General features: G+C 29.6%; 1 protein-coding gene across 5 annotated transcripts in view; it reads left to right on the forward strand.

Annotated features, from left to right (window-relative positions):
* The first annotated feature begins 9178 nt into the window (after nt 1-9178).
* Nucleotides 9179-20958, forward strand: part of LOC142322173 (hydroxylysine kinase) — a 37018-nt gene continuing 25238 nt past the window's right edge. For 4 of the 5 annotated variants that reach the window (XR_012755793.1, XR_012755794.1, XR_012755792.1 and 1 more), the window contains exons 1-3: nt 9179-9414; nt 15061-15206; nt 19820-19949. Coding sequence is in view for 2 of the 5 variants with exons in the window: in XM_075360943.1 (XP_075217058.1) it covers nt 15063-15206; nt 19820-19949 (274 nt within the window). In the remaining 3 variants the exon portion in view is untranslated. Of the gene's footprint in view, nt 9415-9478; nt 9783-15060; nt 15207-19819; nt 19950-20958 lie in introns of those variants that run through there. The other variant, XM_075360944.1, reaches the window with a different exon arrangement.

Raw genomic sequence — 20958 nt, forward strand, 5'->3', positions numbered from 1 at the left:
GAGAGGCAGACATGAAAACAAATATCCAAATCATCCCGAATCCTTACTCCTACCGACTGAGGTAGCTCTTGGGCGCAACAGCTCAGAGCAATCCTTCCAATCACATTTTCATTAATTCAAACCGAATTAAATTGAATTGAATTAAAATAAATGATAAAGTGTAAGCCCAAAAATCGCCTCCGACGTCCTTTCCTTAAGAGAGGACGCCCCCTTAAATGAAGGATTTCAGCCCACTCTAGGCTGAAATGGTGCGCGTCACGGAAGATAAGCTTATTAGCAAATCGTTCTGCCGGGCCCCTACCGACAAATCCTCCATTGGATCGGAACGCAATCCAAACTTCACAAAACGAATAAACGTCAGCCACTATTAATAACCGTCAGTCCATTAGAATCACCCAGCAGCAAAGGACGTGAGTCCGTATACTGCGAAAAGTAGGAGGGTATTGCACCCTCCGACATCCTTGCGTTCCGTTCCAAAACGAAAGCAATCTAATCCTGAGCTTTACGAGCTAAACTACGGCACAGAATGAACTTAAAGTTAGTTTACAATCACCAAAACCTGTCATGCGAAAGCCAACACATTTAGAATGTGCACTATACTTCAAAGGTGATATTTAGACGTGGTAAAAGACCGAAAAAAACACGCTGAACTGAATTATGTACAGTATTAAAAGAGAGCAAAAAATTCACGTTGTCATTGAGGCCAATCAGGCTTGCCAACTTGCGGAACATTTCCATAGGAGTCCTCTAGCCACAAATAAATTGATCGCCGTGCAGGAACAACTGAGAACCGTAATATAACCAGTAAAACTTAAAACAGATGTTATAACTTTTTGGAATAAAACGGTAAATATGTTGGAATGAATTTTAAATCTGCAAGAACCATTGGAAACAGTACTTGGTTTATTATACAATCCCGTCGAAAATCTGTTAAAAGATGAATTTGCGTAGCATCTTAAACAATGATTTGTCAAAACCTTTACTTGAAAAATTAATTTCAGAATTCAATACCAGATTACAGTAACAGAATACAATATCTTGTCGAAGAGCGGCTCTTCTGAATCCTAGATTCAAAAGGCAAGCGTTTAGTGATGTGTCTTCATATGAATTTGCCAAATACTCTATTAAAGATAATTTAGAAAAAAATGTCACCGACAGGAATGATGCTGAAACACCAGAAAGAAGAGCCAAATCATTTAGATGCAATAGATGAAGATTCCATCTGGATGGACTTCAACATGAGAACAACGAAAAATTCCTCTATGTCCACACTTGCTGCCAGTATCATATCGATGAAGCAATATATTGAGGAAAGGCTACCCAATGGAATAGATCTACTTCGTTGGTGGCGTAAACGGGCGATTTTGTTCCCGGAAATCACTCATTTAGCAAAAATATATTTGTCTGTTATGGCTACATCAGTGCCAACTGAAAGATTTTTTTCCCAAATCAGGACACATATCCGTAAGACGTGCATCATTAAAATCGAAAAGAATGGAAAACATGTTATTTTTAAACGTCAATGGAAGATTACTTCAGATATAAATATCACATTTAAAATTTTAAAAAAAAACCAAATTAAAAGAAATTTAAAAATTCAGTAAGAGAAGTAAATACAGGTTGCAAGTTTTAATTTTACCTTTGGATTGTGATCGTGATGTATCAGTTCAGTTGTGTGCAGTTGTAATTTGTTCAGTATAATATTTGACATTTTTCGTGTAATATTTGTAGTTGTAAACAATTTTTTCTGAAAATTTTACTGGATTCAAGATTCAAAAATTAATTAAATCACAAAAGGTGAGTCAAATCTTTTTTTTAATATTTTTCTGCAGAATATAATAAGTAATAATTATAAATAAAAAAACATTAGAAAAAAATCGTTGGATTGAATGAGTCGAATATCTGTTTCATTGTAATTTAATATTTGTTGGCATAGTAAAAACTATTAAGACCTTTTTTTTAAAATGCTTACGATGAAGTCATACAAACTTTCTTTGTATAACATAGCACTTATAAGTATGATACGGGTAAACTGCTATACAGTATCGAGTATCTTAGTAACGAATATTCAGTAACGGGTATCCGACTGGAAAATACCGAATACATACGTATATAAATTCGTCGTTACTTTTACATCACAAGTGGGAAGGCAAGAGTCTAATGTTAACAGAGTCAGTGTTTTACCGACGGCAAAAACCTAAATTGTCATAAGGTTTGAGACAGAAAAATTAAAAACAGATATTGTTCGGAATATGGTCCCTAATAAAAGAAATTTTATAAAAATTTTATGGCCTATAACTTAATCAAAATTATTGCTAAAAAATTGCTAAGAGTATTTTCGAATTCTACGTTTTTTTCTTAGTTGCATGGCACATCAAATAACGTTGACAAAGAGGTATTGAAATATCTCTCGCAATACGCGTGATTGTTAAATTTTCTTGACTAGCGAGAGATAATTTCATCTCTCGACAACGAATACACACATACTACTGAGAAATGAGTCTCTCATTTTTGCTTTTGGCTAGTTGCGATTTTTATCGTGGTAATGAACCTGTTTAAAAGATTGCTGTTCGGCTACATTATTTCGTTAGTAAAGAGTGTTATTGAATTTTATAAAATATATAAACTCAAAAATGTATAAAAAATTTATTTATATTTAAAAATAAACGTTTAAAAACAATATTATAAAAAATGTATAAATATTATAAATAAATCTTAGTAGTATTAATAAATATATGAACGATATATTACATACATATGAAATAAATAATTATATGCGAAAAAGTAACATGTAACATGAATTAACATTAATAATATCTTCTTTAATTTTATTCTTCTTCTATTACTGAAATACTCTTTTTCTTTATTTTACAATTAATATCCAAGTATTTTAACAGGTTGACTGCCAAGAGATATCAAATGATGTATCAACCAGTTATACATTATTGCTTTTGAGACATCATTTTTATGTCTCAGTTTCGCAATCCAGTACTGCTATGAGAGATCAAATGATGTTTCCGTGTAATGTCACACTTCAGATGCAATAATATTGTTTATTTTTAATTTTTGTTGTATCAAATTACATATTATTTTAAAAATAAAATTGTGTATATTTTTGTGTTCTATGTAGCACAGACTTTAAATTTGAAATTAAAAAATGTCTTTCTTGAAAATCACTAAATAAAAGCAAAATAAACATAAATGAAAAGTGTTTTAATAAGATGTGAATTAATTTTAGTTGTTTACTGACAAAGTTTAGTCAGATTTTAATATAAAGTACTCTTAAAAATATTAAATTCAAATTTTACTTTAAAAATCTCAAAGTATAATTGTCAATAAAATATGATTTTATTACAGAGGAGGGTGACTTTTAGTAATTTATGTTAAAAAAAACCATTGCAATTAATAAAAATAGAGTTATTAAGTAAAATATATAGTTAAATTAAAATATGTTAAACATTCTTAGACATCAATTGGTGACTTGTCCACGGTTACTATGAGACATAAATTGATGTCTCAACTCTATCTTTGAATAATTCAAAAAGTAAAGTTACAAAGTGAAATTGGTGTCAAATTTAGTAATAAGGTAACAAAACCTTACTGAAATTGTAAAAAAAATGGTGACACTGATGGATATTTTTAGCAAAATAAATATAGCAGCCTTGGAAATGTTGCATTTTTCAGTGCGGTAGTCAACCTGTTAATGTTTATTAAGATCAAAGAGAATTATCTAAGACAACAAAAAATATAGAGTATATTTATGAAAATTAAAGTTAACATTAGAAATAAAATTAATAAAATAATTATGACGTGAAGATATTATAATTTAAAAGAAATGTTAAAGATATTATGAAAGAGATAAAAAAAATTATCTGAGGATTGTATAATGTATAATGAAAATGGCAGTAAAAATTAAATTCATGTAAAACAATTAATAACCGTGAGTTTTATACCCGCCTTGATGGTTGTCCTGATTTGGAAAAGCAGGTTGAGTTTGTTGTGGTTGATTTCCGGGAAATCCAGGTTGTTGATTTGGACCATAATAACCAGCTTGTGGGGCTGCATTATAATATCCTCCATGCGGCGGCTGCTGCTGACCAGCTATCGGCTGTCCTGGATAACCATTACCTCCTACTGGATTACCACCTTGTGGATATGCATTACCTCCCTGGTTAAAATAATCATAATTATAATTTGAATATCCATAATTTATGTAATCAAATCTAGTGATTCATCAGAGTAAATATAAATAATAATACCGATAACAAAATTCATTTGATCTTATAAAAAAATGATGGGTGTAAAAAAAACTCAGAAATCAAAAAAATACTGAGAGCAATAAAATTGTGCTTAATTATTAGAAAAGAGCTGACAATTTTTTTACTTTCCTAGCATTGGTTATTTATTTTTATTTACAGAAAAAATAATGATACATGAAAAAAATTTAAAAATTCAAAAACTATCATTTTTACTTTTTTCTGCTCCTACCCACAAAATCACCTCTCAAGAAAAAATCTTTCTATTTGTTTCCATTTCTTATGTTATGGAAGAAAATAATTTTTTTTTACAGCACTGACAAATGTAAAACCAATAAAAAGTTACGTAAGATTTCTTTTTGGGGGGTGTGTATGAATTAAATGAAATTTTATTGTAATACAGTAAAATTCTTTAAAAATTCAAAAAATAAATATAAAACTTTAATTGGCTTTCCCACCTTTTCTATTGCTACCAAAGTATTTTTTGGCCACTTATACTATTATTATGCTTTGAAAACAAAAATAAATTCGGTTAAAAAATATGCAATAAATAAAAAGATAGCTTTTTCTTGATTTTTGGTTAACGGGGAGAATTTTGAGGCAAATTTTTTTAAAAATAGGTAAGATTTAGCTTAATATAAAGTGGGGTTGTATTTGCAAAATTTTGAGAAAATTAACCTCAAACAAACCATCTACCTTACTCCTTAGAGATTAAGGCCAAAATTTTACCAACAAATTGCCCACATACATTAATCTCTATGCCAAATTTATTAAAATTTGTTTATCCAGACAAAGATTATTAAGCTTCAAATACGCCAACATATGTACTTACATACTTATGAATATTATCCCCACTTTTTAGCTGATTTTCAAAGAATTTTGAAATTGCTACTGTACCCAGTCATATTTATATGTTTGTATGTGTAAGATTTCTTTGATTAAACTTGTTGGGAGTTATGCAAACTTATCGGGAATAGAGCCAGTAAACAAAAACTGGTTTTTGCATTTTCAGTTTTTTAGAAGAATTTGTAGGAATTGCTACTGTGCCTGGTCAGATTTTCTAAGGGTGTGTCCCAGGTAGAGGTGACCAACATTTTCTTATGCTCATGTCTTTTGTATGTTTATTGCCCAAATTACAGGACTAATTTTTTTATTGTTATAAAAAAGAAAAATCATATATCATTACGTCGCAACAAATTTTATAAGTGTTTTTTATTAAGTAAAGTAATGAGAAAATAAAATGCTTATATTGTAAATTATTTTGTATGCGACAAATCAAATGTTCACTATGTGAAATATGTAAAATCCTTTTTATGGATTAAATATATATACAGTTAAATAATACACATCTTATCAACTAACTTTTTGATTTATTTTTATTATATATATATATGTATATATATATATATATACATTTATAATAATATCATGGTAAAAGAGAGACAGTGAAGAAACATGCAATATTGTTAAAAAATATCATTTGTATCTTTGATTATAAATATATTATCAAAGAACTGGTTATAAATTTGAATATTAAAGCAGTATACTCTGTAATGGAACTTAGAATATATTGGTAGCTGTATGATTTGTTGAATTTGTTATAAACCTAAAAATTAATAAAGATTTTTATATTAAAAATGATTTTTTTTTTGTATTAATGTAGACTATTATAATTCTGTTTATTTGATTTTAATAATAAAATAACTGAATTTAATATTAATCTAAACAAGTTACTGACTATATATTTAGAAATGTGTTATACCTGATTCATGATGACAGCAGAATTTAATAGTAACTTTTAAATACAATTTAAAACAATCTAGTAAAATATATTAATAGTAAATTGCATTAGCCAGGAGTCATTTCCTTTTATATCAAAAATTTAGTATGTCATTTAAATAGAAAAAAAAAATACAGGATAAGAAGATAACAAATTACGTGATGAAAGAAGCATGATCAAAAATAATTATTTTATTGGAGAACTAAAATTTACTGACCTGATTAAAATTGTTATTGTACATTATTATCAATTTACAAAGGCATTATTGTTTCTTTTGAGTACATTCACTCAGAGAATGAGAGAGATAAAGTCCATCAGTGTGACTAGATAGCTACAGTGTTAACTCATTTGTATTTATTCTCATTTTTTTATTCTAAAGCATTTCAGATCAATTAGTTCATTGTCTAAACATTACTTTTAACCTCATTTAAACTGTTTTATACAAATTTGGTTCAATGATTATTCATAAAAGATTAACGAGAAAGATTTTATTTTAATCCAATAATTATATACAGTGGAATATTTTTAGGGTTGGGGTTGGAATGTTTTTTACAGTTAAGTTTGATTATCAATAAATGATTTGTACTAATTTATAAATAACTATTTTGATACCAGAATAAAAAAATGATTATTAGAATATGCTGTAGTTATCAGCAAGATTAATTATTATAATTATGTTTTTAGATTAAATAACTAATTCATTATAATTCTACTGATTAAGAACCTTAATCCTACATGTGAACAGTTGTTGAAAATTTTAGTATAATAGCACTTAGACCACATAATTAATTTTAGTAAATTGTATTTTCTTACATTATTTAAGACAACTCAATGACCAGTAGAAGTTAAACAACTTATTTATATTATAAATCAAAATATGATGTTAGTTAAAGGGCTATAATAGATACCTAGACAATTAAATATTCAATTGTGGGATGGAAGAATGAGGCATACACAATTTTTTATTTGTATCTATGCATTAATCAGGTTTTTTTAGGCTGAAATAAATAATAATAAAATATTTCAAATTCTACACTATAATCTAAAGAGGAAGAGGGTTTTTGTTTGTTTGGGATAAACATAAAACTACTTGATCAATAGCAACTTAATATTTACCCATGTTTCTTGGCATGACACAAGGTTTTTAGATAAATTTCATCTTAAAAAAAAAAAAAGAAAGTATATATATATATATATATATATATATATATAGTAGTGGAAATTTTCGGGTTGAAGCACAAACTTTAATGAATTAAATTAATGAACTGTGAGTCTCTGTCTCAGTGTGAGCTGGGTTTGAACTGAATGATTCAAATCAATTAAATATTACAAAAATAATAAAATTAAATTTACGTTAAAAAAAATATTAAATAAATAAGAAAAAATTCTGTTTAACAATAATAGGCATCCCGTGGGGACTGTGTGTGAGGTTATACTAGTGCTATGCGTTGGAGGCTAGACCAATCATCAGGATCAACCGGTACCAAACAGGGTAACCCCAGGGTCGCTGTTTTGGGAGGTGCAATGGTGTATTCTTATAATACCTCTCCAAGCAATCGTCCAATTTTCAAAATTCCAACGGGGTTAGTTAGTAGGTTGAAGGCAAACTTTTTCACGCATCAGGTACACTCTCCATCTAACAGACCACGATTATTCGGAAATGTATATAAAGTTCGTCTGCTGTGTCATCACGCGAAAACAGACCGACCGATTATTTTCAAATTTGCAGGATACATTCATTTTATTTCAGGGAAGATTGTAAGCCATCGACCGAGGCCCTGCCTTTCTTGAAGATTAAGATATTAAAAATATTCATTATTTCTTCGTCCCCAAAAAGGGTGACGTTGTGAATTAGATATTCATTAAGGAAAAAATAGATTAATCCTTTTACATCATTATTATATTTCAGCCACCGTGGCAAATAAATAAATTATTAATATTTCGTCGTCAAAGGTGTGTGTACTTTAGTATAGTATTCATGTTCTAGAAAGTCTGAATACAATAATTATTTATCATCATCATTCTTCCAACCACGAAGATAACGTAAAATACGCGGGTCTAGGGGGTGGAGCCCCCAGGGTAGACAGTAATGACGACCGAAGCAAACTATACTGGTGTCCACGGCGGCGGTACCCCCTGGAAAATAGGGAATGGCGAGCAAGGCGAGTTCTGTGGTCAGGGAGTATGCCCCTTGGCCCCAAGAGGCTCCGAGAAGTCCCTGAGTTGGCTCCGGGATTCTCCTAGGCTGGCCTGAGCCCCGAGGGTCCAGGTTACTGTTAGACAGGCCGGTTATTATTTATATTATTTCCCATGTAATATTATTTTCCCTAATATTATATGCCCTTCCTAGCATCGTCATTCTTCGTAGTTGACGTGTTTCGAAATAACTTCAATCTTAAAACTACTTTTAGGTCTGAATTTTCCCGAGTTGGGATCGTCCAATAAATAGAGATGTTAAGCTTCTCTCACTCACAATCCCTACTGTTATGGCCTCTTCTGCTTTGTCCCTCCCTCTCTAACGGTAATAAAATTTGTTGAAACTCTAAAATGGTTAAAATAAAAAAATCAGAAGGATTAGTTTCAAGAAATTGTATAACCATTAGGACGGGAGGGACAAATCAAAAAAGACCATGATAGTAGGTATGGTGAATGAGAGGAGGTTTAACAACGCTATTTATTCGACGATCCCAACTCGGGAAGAGTCAGTGCAAAAAGTAGTTTTGAGAATAGAGGTTACTCAGAAACGCGACAACTACGAATGTTAGATTAGTAATGCTAGGAAGGGCAGAAAATAACACTCAAATCAAAAAATATATGTAAAAAAATGTTACTTTTTGATTACAAACTTAAATTAAACTCAGTTTTTTCTACAAAACATCCTTCAAATTTAAATTCTTTATGATAAATTTTCTGTATAAATTTTATACAAATATATGACCCACGATAAATTTCTCTAAAAAATTATTTTTTACCATTTTATGGTAAATCAATAAAATCTATATTTTACAATACTGTACGGTATTTTTTGCGTTAAAATATTTGTCATTCGGTTACACGAAAATGGACAGTTATATATAGTGGGACAGTTATATATAGTGGGACAGTATTCTAATAGAATTTAGCGTTTGTCAATGGACATGAATAGCGGTCGACCACAGTTATATAACAGGGAGCTGTCAGAGTTAATACGCGGTATCCGTTTCTCTAAGCGTGCAAGTATATATAATAGTGCTTATTATTATATTACACTGATTCCTTATCATTCTCTACAAATCCTGACTCTAAACGGATTTTCAAGAATCTCTAATACATCACTCAAGCGTTAAAGACGTTTTGATTATACGTTCGTTGTGATTATACTAATTGTTGCTACTTAAAGTAAGTGAAATAATTATTAAATTTTATGTGAATCGATTAATTTTTGTCGGATAAGCATTGAAGATGAAAATCTATATAAACTTTACGAAAATTGTGTTAGAATGAAGTGGTGGGATGGGAGTGAACAGGTTGTAGTTTTTATTTATCTATAACAAAAAGATCTTTTTAATGTTATCTACAGTAAATATATCGTACTACTTACTGTTATCATAACCCGTGTTATTTTCTGCTGGTTATTTAAACATTTTTAATTTTAATACAGTTATTATGAAATGTTGTAGTTATCTGAATCATTAAAATTTATTAATGGAACTATATTACAATTATTTTGTAGCTTACAGTCGTTGAAGTATATATCGCTTTATTAAGTAAGTCGGCAAATATTTTAATAATTATAGATTTTTAAGTTTAAATATTTGTGTTTATTTAAAAATAAAATTAAAATTTTGTTCTGTATTTCATTCAAAAAACACATTTCGATTTCTTTACGAGTTTATAAAAAAACGCTTGCCAAATGTTTTTGTTTTATTTTAAATTTTAAAAATTAAAATGTTACTCTGGTAAATCCGCTATCACTATATTTTATTACTTAAGTTATAATTTTATTTTATAAATAAAAAAATCCGATTTGTCACGCTATCAAAATTATGAGAAAATACTGAAAGCGTGTACCTTTATTTAAACCCACTTGGAAAAACGCATGATAAACATTAAGAATCAAATGAGTTTGAAGATACATATACGCGTATCATCGAAATAAACTGTGTACGAGTATATTATTTTTCAAAAAAATTAAATAAAAGGGATAGCCTATTCAATTTTTTTTTCCATTAAAGGTTTTCACACACTTTATTTGAAAAGTTTTCTAAGTAAATACAAAAAAAATCCTACATTCAGATCTCTTATTACGAAGACCTTAAATTTATTGATTATAACTAAAAAAAAACCATAATCAAATTTTACAGTATTACGGGTGGATTTGTAATTATTCTATTCAAAATTTATCTTAAATTATAGATTAAAAATAATATTTGTTTTATAACGTTGTATTCGTAACAAATCGACACAATGTTCGGAGCAAATATCTAAGAATTATAGATTTATGAGATATCACTTCTTCACAGAAAGCGTATAAAATGGAAAAATAAAACGTTAGTACTTTGAGAATTGGCGATTCCTTTTTAAACATTATGACAAATAATTAATTGTTCAGTATTTGAAGTAATTTGATTATGAATCAGCCAAATTAGAAAGAGTCATTTTTTTTTGGATTTAAACCTTTCAAATACAGTAATCTGTATCTTAATAAATTTTTGTCTGTATTTTTAATAAGTTTTCAGATATCTGAAAACTTTTCCAAAAAGTCTATCCTCAAACTCAATCTTGCATACTGGTTAATCAAATAAAAATTATATTTTTAATTTGGATTATTTACCATATCTTTATAGTTGAGGGAACGTTGGAACGGCTTGTGTAATTCAGTTGCTTATAGATTTTGTTATAAGAATATGAAGAATGGTATAGGCATAATAAATAATCCGGATGTCGAAGCTTGCCCATTGATTTATTTATTTGTGTATAACTGTAATTTGTAAAATAACTACAATATGACAGCCTCCTTAAGTATTTTTATGACCATATAATATATTAGTAACAATTTACCTTTCACTTTAATAATAACGTGAATGCCACCATATTAATTTTAAAATCAATCCCAGTACCAACAATGTTGTTAGCTCTCTCCTTGTGATACGAAGTAATTTAAATAATAATTGAAGTCCATTTATTACTAAATTTCAGTTTGTTTTAAAACATGATTTCAAATGTACGAGGCTATCACCCTCTTGGGGTGCTTCCAAATACTCTTGGGGTTGGTGCCAAATAGCTTCTAGGAAACCACCAGGTTGGCAAATCTGCTGATTTGCAATGACCAGAGCTGTACGGTTCAAATCCTAGTAAAATCAGTTACGTATATACGGATTTGAATACTAGATCATGGATACCGGTGTTCTTTGGGTTTCAATTAACCACACATCTCAGGAGTGGTCGACCTGAGACTGTACAAGACTACACTTCATTTACATTCATACATATCATCCTCATTCATCCTCTGAAGTAATATCTTACGGCGGTTCCGGAAGCTAAACAGAAAAAAATATAGCTCCTACGGACCAACCGCAAAGCAGTCGATGGTTCTCTTTTTTTTTATTCTCCCGCCAGCTAAAATTAATTAATGAGTTTCAGAAATGATTTCTGCAGTTTTACAAAATTATACTTCTAAAGTAATTAAAGATGCACATATTACAGAAAAAGACAAAATATGTTTATATTATATTAAGGTAATAAATAATACATAAGGTATAATACATATAATTTTCATACTATAATATACTTTTGATAAATATGTCACTTGTAATATACATAATGTAAAATTAAAATATCATATAATTAAAAAAAGACAATCTTTTTAATTAATGAAGTAACTATCATAAAAATTTTTTAATACAATGTTACCCCGCTATCGGGGGACTACGTGACAACCGCGTCGTAGGCTAACCGCGTTATTTCGAGAAGTAAATTTTAAATCGCAAAGGTGATCAATTAAAAAAATAGGCAAAAAATCAAGCAATAATGGTTTAATAGAAAAAGCCAATACAGTATGATGTGAAACTAGAAAAGTCTCAAATAAACTGAATTCCACTACCTGCCTGAAAGATAAAGAGTTGAGTTCAACGTGCAATAACAAAGAATACAAGAACAACAACAAACATAAAAAAAGCCATGAATACAAAACAAAAACGTTAACACAACTAAAACAGAAACAGAAAGCGGGAAATCCCAAGCGACACCCTAGACCCCCTCAGCATTCCTTTCTTTTGCTAGTAATTTATGAAGTTCTCCATTATGACCCATTTGACCTAGTTTCACCAATTAACACGGAGATCTAATGATGACCCAATAATACTGAGCCGACAAATAGTTTCCATGCATGTCAACTCGTACTTGGAGCATTCATACAAACATGATGAATGTCATCCAACAGTCTGCATTGTGGACACATTCCTGAGTCCACCAGGCTAAACTTCTACAGCCTGTCTCTAAAAGCACCATATCAAGAAAGATACTGCATCGTGTACTTGTTCAGGTTTGCCCAAGAGGTGCCCTGCAAACTTACAACATCTGGAAAGAGACCATGCGTATAACTTCGCCTTCTGCCACATTCCATCTGGCCTGCCACAAAGCATTACCATGTTGTTCAATTTCCTGAATTTTTTCAGAAGCTAACTCACTTAACTTCTTGGCAACATAACGCTAGAAAGGTTCATCTAAGTTATCAACATCGGACAAACTACGTATGACCAAGAGATTCTCCAGTAACTGATTTAGATACATTTGCTGCTGATCCCATTCGTCTACACATTTACAACTAATACTTGAAGAAAGAATATCCAGCTCTATAAGAGACTGAGTTTTTTACAAAAAATACTTGTTTTTATTTAATGTATTGTATAATATTGTCTTCGAGTACCAAAAAATTAATAGTAGGAAAATTTTACTTGAAAGAGGAAATATTGTTGCTCATCATTGTATTTTTCTGAAGTAAATGGAAATTGTTAATTTTAATGAAATTGTTTGGTTAGATGATACTTGGATTAATGGCTAACCACCCAAATCGAAAAGCATGGACTGATGAAACTCTTGATTGTATTACTAATGCTGTGTCTATTGGTCGAGGTGGCAGATTAATTGTCTGTCTTGCCGGAACAGTTAATGGGTTGGTGAATGAAATGCTGTAATGTTCAAATAAAAGAAAACGAACAACTATTACAAGGAGATGAATAATGAAACATTCACAAAATGATTCAAAGAAATGAACCATATTTAAAAAAAAGTTAAAACTGAGTAGCATCATAGTAATGATAAATGCATCATAGTAATGATAAATACATCATTTCACTTGGCGCAACTAGATAAAGCAGCAACTTTTGCTAATCAAAAATGAGTTAATTGACTGGCGAGTCACATTAGTTCAATGTAAACCATTCAGTGACCAAAGGACAACTTTTGAAAATTATTCAGGAAAAACCTTCAAGACCTACCTACAACATAGATGATACAGAAAAGAAGCAGGTCAAAAAATCATCCGATTGCATCCCTGTCATTGTCACTTCAATGCTATTGAAATTATATGGAGTCTCATCAAGAGAAACATAAAAAATAATAATAAAAAGTTTACAATAATAGTAGTAGAAGAAATTACATTGCAAGGAATAAATAATGTAACCCCTCAAGACTGGATAAAAGTGGTGCAACATGTTAGAGGAGTTATATATGAAGCTGTAGAACGAGAAATTCCCTTGAACGTAGACGTAGACAATTTAATTATAAATTTAGAAGAATCATCTGGTTCATCTTCCATTTCCAATAGCGACTCTGAAGAAGATAAAATGTACAGAATTCAACCACTTTCTGATGAATAATGCACAACATTTATTTATAATTGTTTTTATTGTAAGGTAGTTGTTTTCCTCGATTTAAATAATATATTGTAGTGATTATTATAATATTAATAACTCTTGTAAATTGTTAATGTAAAAATAAAATAAATATATTGTAGCCTACTGTAAATAATTATAAAAAATATAAAAATTATTAAAAAAAAATATAACAAGCCTACAATAAAAAAAAATAATACCAAAAACATTAAATTAAAAATGATATTTCAGGAAATAGCTGACACTTAACTTTCAAAAAAGAAAATTGTTGGATTGATGACAATGTGTGAGTGAGAGAAATGAGAAGGGTAATAAAAAAGAGAAGGTGTGGCAACATTTGACACTTCGCTTCCTTCTGAGAACAGTATGAGGCTACAATACATTAACCACCAGAACCAACCCCTCAATAACATCAGTATAATATGTACAATCATTGTCCCCTCTCTACCACGGGGAGGTGAATTTCAGGATTTTCCTTTCATGAAATCTAAGACCTAACTGGCATTTCATAGAATCTGAACAGATTCTTAGTACTTTCAGAGAGAAACGTCTATTATTCATGCAATGAAGATTATAATGTGTGATGGAGTAAAGATGTGTCTTGGAAATGGCAATCAGATTGTTGTAAATTATACATATAAAAATTTAGCCTGATTATTTTGAATTTGTTGAATGTTTTTAAAATGTTTTCAAATTATATACTTATTTGAGACATTTTTTAGATAAATTTATAGACAATACCTATACTTAGTGTTCTGATTCCTAAAGCCATATGTTGATTGATTATAAATTGTTAGTCCAAAACAAAATTGTTTCAAATGCTGAAGTATTATTTATGGTAGATTTTTGTATGGTTTTACTAAATCTTAAATTTTTAATTTTTTTACATTTCCTATCTTGTTTGCTTATTATAAATATGTGATCCTGACTTAGTCTTAAACATTTAGAATATACGGTGTTAGTTTTATTTTGAACTTAGAACCCTGATTGATTTATATCAGTAAATAAATATTAAAATGAAATTATTGCTAACAATAAATTGAATAAATATGAACAATAAATATGAAGCAGAGTAAATAAATGTATTGAGATGACATTATTTATAATTTCATTATTATCATTTTTAATGATTGTTTTTGCATTTTTTAAGGGATGAGCAATAACATTGTTGATATACAGAAACCTTACATCCACTCGATTGAACAAATAATATTGCTGATCAAAAAACTGTATGGAATTGAAACAAGCAAAATCACTCAATTAAATGCATATGATGACAAAAATTACCATGTGATCGTAAGTACTGCAATTTGAAACTTCTTATTAACTTTGATATATATTGACTTTTTTTTGTTGAATGTCTATCTATTTGCATCCACTCAACTTCTGAAATTATATAATGAAAAATTTTATAATCTCATTCAGAAAGAGCTGAAACAGGTACAGATTACAAGTAAAGTTTTTAGGTCAGATTAAGAGTAAATATTAATATAAGTTGAAAATCTTCAGGAATTAATTGTCACTTTAGTTTGTCTGAATAGTAACATAAAAATAAGTATTGTAAGAGATTAATGTTGACCTTAAAAGTTAATAAAACTATGTTTCATTTGATAAGATTTAAGTCATTATTATCTAATTCTTTAATTTTACATGGTTGTATCCCTGTGTGAGCATTAGAATTCACTAGCATTATGCTCTGAAAAGGAAAACAATTTATCTTAAACTTTTTTTTATCAGTCAAGTAAGAATCAAATAGAAACTAATCAAACATATAAAACTATCTCCTTCAGTAAAATAAAATTGTAACATCAAAAAATTATTTTTTTTAAAAATTAACTTTATTATAATTTTTTAAATAAATAAAAAAAATTTTTGAAAATCTTAAATTATACTAATATTATCCTAATATACTTAAAATATATTAATGTTTTACCCTGGTGCAATTTGTATTACAATGTGGTTGTTGTATAGGGAGATGCCTTTGATTCCCATATGAATAATTTATTAATGAATAAAAAAATAATAGTTAAAACAGAGTAATTTAAAATTTTAAATAAAGTGAAGGCTGATAGAAGATAATTTGTTATATTAATGAGTAAACTATATATTTCAAAAATTCATTTACAATTAAAGTAATAATTATAAAGGTATTATGTCCTGATAAAAATTTAAACATGTTGTAGAGAAAGCAGGAAATAACTACAGAATCTAGTGAATTATTTTGTTAAAAATTTAATTATATATTATATTGAAAAATATTACTTGACAAATGTTGTATTGTTACTATAAAATTTGTAAAGGGTAACAAGTTCTCAGTGTCAGAATAGTTAGTTCTGAGTAGAGTTAATAAATAATGGAATGGTTTATTAGTTAAAAATAATAAATAAAATAGTGGATTTGATGATTGTGTTTTGGTGAAGTTTAATTCATTTAATATTTAAAGAACAGGGTAGGTGCATGTGATGGTTAGATCATCATGTGAGTTCATCACCGAGAGTATTATCACCTTTGTATAGTGAGTTTGAAGTAATAGAGATACAATATAGTTACGATGTAATTTATTCAAAACTTCTCAGTAGGATCAATTTCTCAATATCAATGTAAAAATGTTATAAAAATACAATCTTTGAGAAAAAGCATAAAATGTGACATAAACATGTGTTAATGTATGAGACATAAGTATGTAGCTTAGTTTTCTAGTTGATGAGAAGTTATTTATAATAAAGGTTCAGATTTTATTCATTAATTCACAAATAATACAACAAATCTAACATTTTGTGTATTACCAAAGGGATCAATACTATAGTAGCATATTATACCTGTACAATTAAAGCATGGTTTGGTAATAATCTCTTAAGTTTAAATATAAATGAAAATAAATATATTAATTTTAACATTAACAATATTGGAAAATCAAACACTGAAGTTAAAACTCCACCCTGAACATAAATTTTTAAACTGATAAATTGCCAGAGTCTTGAGCACAGATAAAATATCTTTGTGTAATTATTGACTAGTATTTAAAATAGGGTTGTCATTTAAAACTTTTATTCTAAAAACTCAAAATTTGTTAAAAAATTAACTTTATTATAATTTTTTAAATAAATAAAAAAAATTTTTGAAAATCTTAAATTATACTAATATTATCCTAATATACTTAAAATATATTAATGTTTTACCCTGGTGCAATTTGTATTACAATGTGGTTGTTGTATAGGGAGATGCCTTTGATTCCCATATGAATAATTTATTAATGAATAAAAAAATAATAGTTAAAACTATATTAAATAAAACTAGAATATATCCCAGTATTCTGCTTATTAGGGTGATTGAGGTTATGACTGAAACAATTGTAGATAAAATATTTGTTCAGATTTATTAAAAAGTATAAAACAGTTTTAAATTACTAGATGAACTACACAATTTCAGACCTAATATTTCAAACCTAAGAGTCTCAATAAGTAATTGCCTACAGTACAGAGAGCTGCTGACACTAGTAGAAGGAGAAATACATTTCCAGATGTGTGGGGGTTCCCCCAGGAACAGTGCTGAGCCCCCTCTTGTAGAGCCTGGTTTTTGATGAGGGCTTGAGAATGGGTTTCCCGGAGGGGATGACACTCGTTGTCTATGCCGATTATTTCGCGATGCTCATTGATCGGCCCACAGAAGATGAAGTGGAGAAAAAGGCGAATAGGGCCATAAGACAAATACGCATGTGGTTGGCGACAAGGGAGCTATGAATCGCTCCACAAAAAATGCAACTTATGGTTTTGGCAGGCTGACTTAAGATTAGAAGAATTCAAGTTACCATCGATGGGGTTAGACGCCCTTTCACAAAGGGCGATGGGGTGCCAAGTGAAGATCCAGAGCAGCTAAAGGAAAGTTTTTGATGATAGCAGTGACTTCTATAGTGTTGTATGCAATGTCTGCCTGGTTTTCGGCACTAAACAGTAAGAGGAATGTGAAGATGTAACACCACAGCAGAGACGAATGTAAGGATTGTGGCAGCGTATCGAACTATATCGGCGGATGCGGTGGGAGTCCTGGCCGGAGTACCGCCGATCCAGTTATGGGCTACCCAAATGAAATTGATCTATAAGGGCATGGACAGGGATGACATGGTAATCTCTTGCTACAAGAATGGCAATTTAAGTGGAACACCGCTACCACTGGGGCATGGACAAAGAAACTAATCCTGAGCTAGGGCCGTGGTTGGGGAAAAAACACGGTGACATGGGGTACCTGTCACAATTCCTCTCTGGTCACGAAGGATTTGGTACATACTTACACAGGTTTAAAAGAAAGGAGCCTTCAAATTATATGTACTGCGGTCAAGAGGACATTCCCTGCCTAATCTTTTTTGAATATGCACGTTGAGAGGGTCTAAAAGCCAGATATAACTTAAAAGAGATTACCCCGGAACTACAACGAAGTATATGTTGAGAGGTACACAGGAATTGCTGACAATAAAGAGATTCATGGCTGAGGTTATACGATTACAAGAAATAAGAGGAGTTATTTAGGAAAAAAAAGACTGAGACCCGGCTGCTGGGACAGGACCTGGTGTCCCTGGCCTTAGCGGTTAGAGGCAGAGGCAAGATGAGAATAAGGAAAAGATCCGGAACTGGTGAGTCGATCTGCCATGCTGGACGTACTGCCGGTAGGTATGGAGGTTCATTAGAGTTGCAAGAACATTCCCCTCGACTGAGTAATACTTGATTGTTAAGCCGGCCCAAGGGAGCAGGAGAACAAACACACAAAAAAAGACCTAATATTTTTAATTAAATAATTGATTTTAAATGAACTCCTTAAATCTAACCACAATCATACATCTAGTTAATTAATATTGTTTTATTTTACATTGTAGACAACTATTTTATCATAGATAACAGCAAAGAAATAAATTACTAGATTCTGAACAAATGCCTTTTTTCATCTAAGAATTTATTGAATAATTCTCACTTGGACTTTATTTATTTTTATGATCTTCAAAATGTACTTGTGTTGGCCTAATTCAATAATTATCTTATCTTTATATGAATTGAGTAATAATATTACTTTATGACAACATAATTATATTTAAGACAAGCAATATCATAAAATAAAGTATATATACTAACATAAATATATTGTAACAAGACCGGTATAGCGGACCTAAGTAACGGATTCCTACGAATTAAGAAGAAAGTAGTAGAAAATATAACGGGAGGAATCCAGAAAGGGGCTAAAAGGGATTCTTTTTTAGTAAAGGTAACATGTCTGTTTAAACCAATAAATTTTAATTATATATAATTAAATAATATATATTAATAATTATATAATATAGTATAATTAATTATATAACTGATAATTAGCAATTATCAACCTATCAATATCCTGATCGAGCCGCGAACACACAACAAAATATATATTTACTCTACAGTACAGAAGAAAAAAAACTTTACATTCATTTAGTTCAGTATTTCATCTTTTTTTAAAACTCTTTTGTTTGGGAAAAATACAATTCAGAAAGAAACATATATCCTGGGTATCCTACTGGAACAATTGATAAAAAATCAATAAATAGAAAACTGGTATATCAGCAGTTGTTTTAGTTCATGCTAGCCAGCTGAAAGGCAATCTTAGTAAGCTAAGGCTATTTAATTGACTATTTTTCTAATAACTGATTTTTTTGTAAAAGAAAATGTATACCGTAACATGTTAATTTTCATATTTTATATAGCACAACCTAGAAGTTGTAAAGATAGTACAATTTCTGTATTAGTGGTGCAGTAATTAGTTGTGCACTAATTCCATAAATGTGTTATAACATATATTGTATATATGTAATTAAAATTTAATCATATGTAGGAGTACTTCATATGAACAATTTAAATATTAATTGTAATTTATTTCTATAATTTTACTAGGTATCTAGAATAGATAATCAATATATATCAACACCATGGGTGCACGGTTACACACTGAAAATAATGAATTCACTGGATTCAAAGAATATAAATTTTGTTGAAGCACAAAATCATCTAATGCTTTATGTTGGTAAGTTTCTTGAGTTTATACAAACCAACTCCAGTATACAAACTTTAGCATATTTATAAACGAGAATAAAAATTAAATTGTTAGCCGTAATGCTTGTCAGTAACTCTAAAGATAGTTACAAGAAAGTATCAATCATGAAAATATCAATTCAAGTAAAGATTTTTACTGGGCATTAGTGACAGGGAAACTGAATTAGAGGTTGTGCATATTTGATCCATCTTAGATCTAAGAAAATCTCACAAAGCAGTTGACTCATTTTTAGTTTTGGAAGTCACCCCACTAATTGAAATAAATTAAATCAGATATAATGATTGATAAATTATCATTTTCTGATGTTTCTGTAGATCTACATGGTTGAAAAGAAAGAATTCATTATATACTTCCTTCCAAATATTTCATCTACGTTATCCAAACCAACAAATTGATTATGTAACTTGGGATATAACCGACTGTACTTTTAATGGTTTATAATGCTCTAGAAAAGACCCATCAGTTATGGGTTTACAAGAACCCATAACTGATGACCTTACATCAGTCATTTTGATGATGAGAAGATTCTGCAAAAAATGTTATAAGAAGTATGACATCAAAAATTAATCATAGTACTGTAAACAACTACTTAGCGAGTTGGATATATTTACAATACATGTTCTACACATTCATTATATTCTGATCTTTGTGAACAAGAATCTACAAACTTTTAAAATAAAAAAAAGAAATCAAGATTACAAAAAGAAAAAGAAATGTCCTTCTTATAACTTAATAGATTGATTTTAACTTTATTGAGATTGATTCTCAATCATCCTGTACTGGTAATCAAGATGAAACAGATTACTTAGAAGAGTTACTGCACTAAGAAAAAATAAATTTAGGTTTGTATTAAAAACTGATTGGAGAAGAAAAGTTTCTTTTAATGACTATTTCATGGATTCCTTTACGAAAATAATTTGATGGTGGCCATATCTATAGTTGTCATACATATGTTCTGGTATTCTGCATTAAACAGTAT

The sequence above is a fragment of the Lycorma delicatula genome, chromosome 3, assembly GCF_047948215.1.
Source record: "Lycorma delicatula isolate Av1 chromosome 3, ASM4794821v1, whole genome shotgun sequence".
Classification (NCBI taxonomy): Eukaryota; Metazoa; Arthropoda; class Insecta; order Hemiptera; family Fulgoridae; genus Lycorma; species Lycorma delicatula.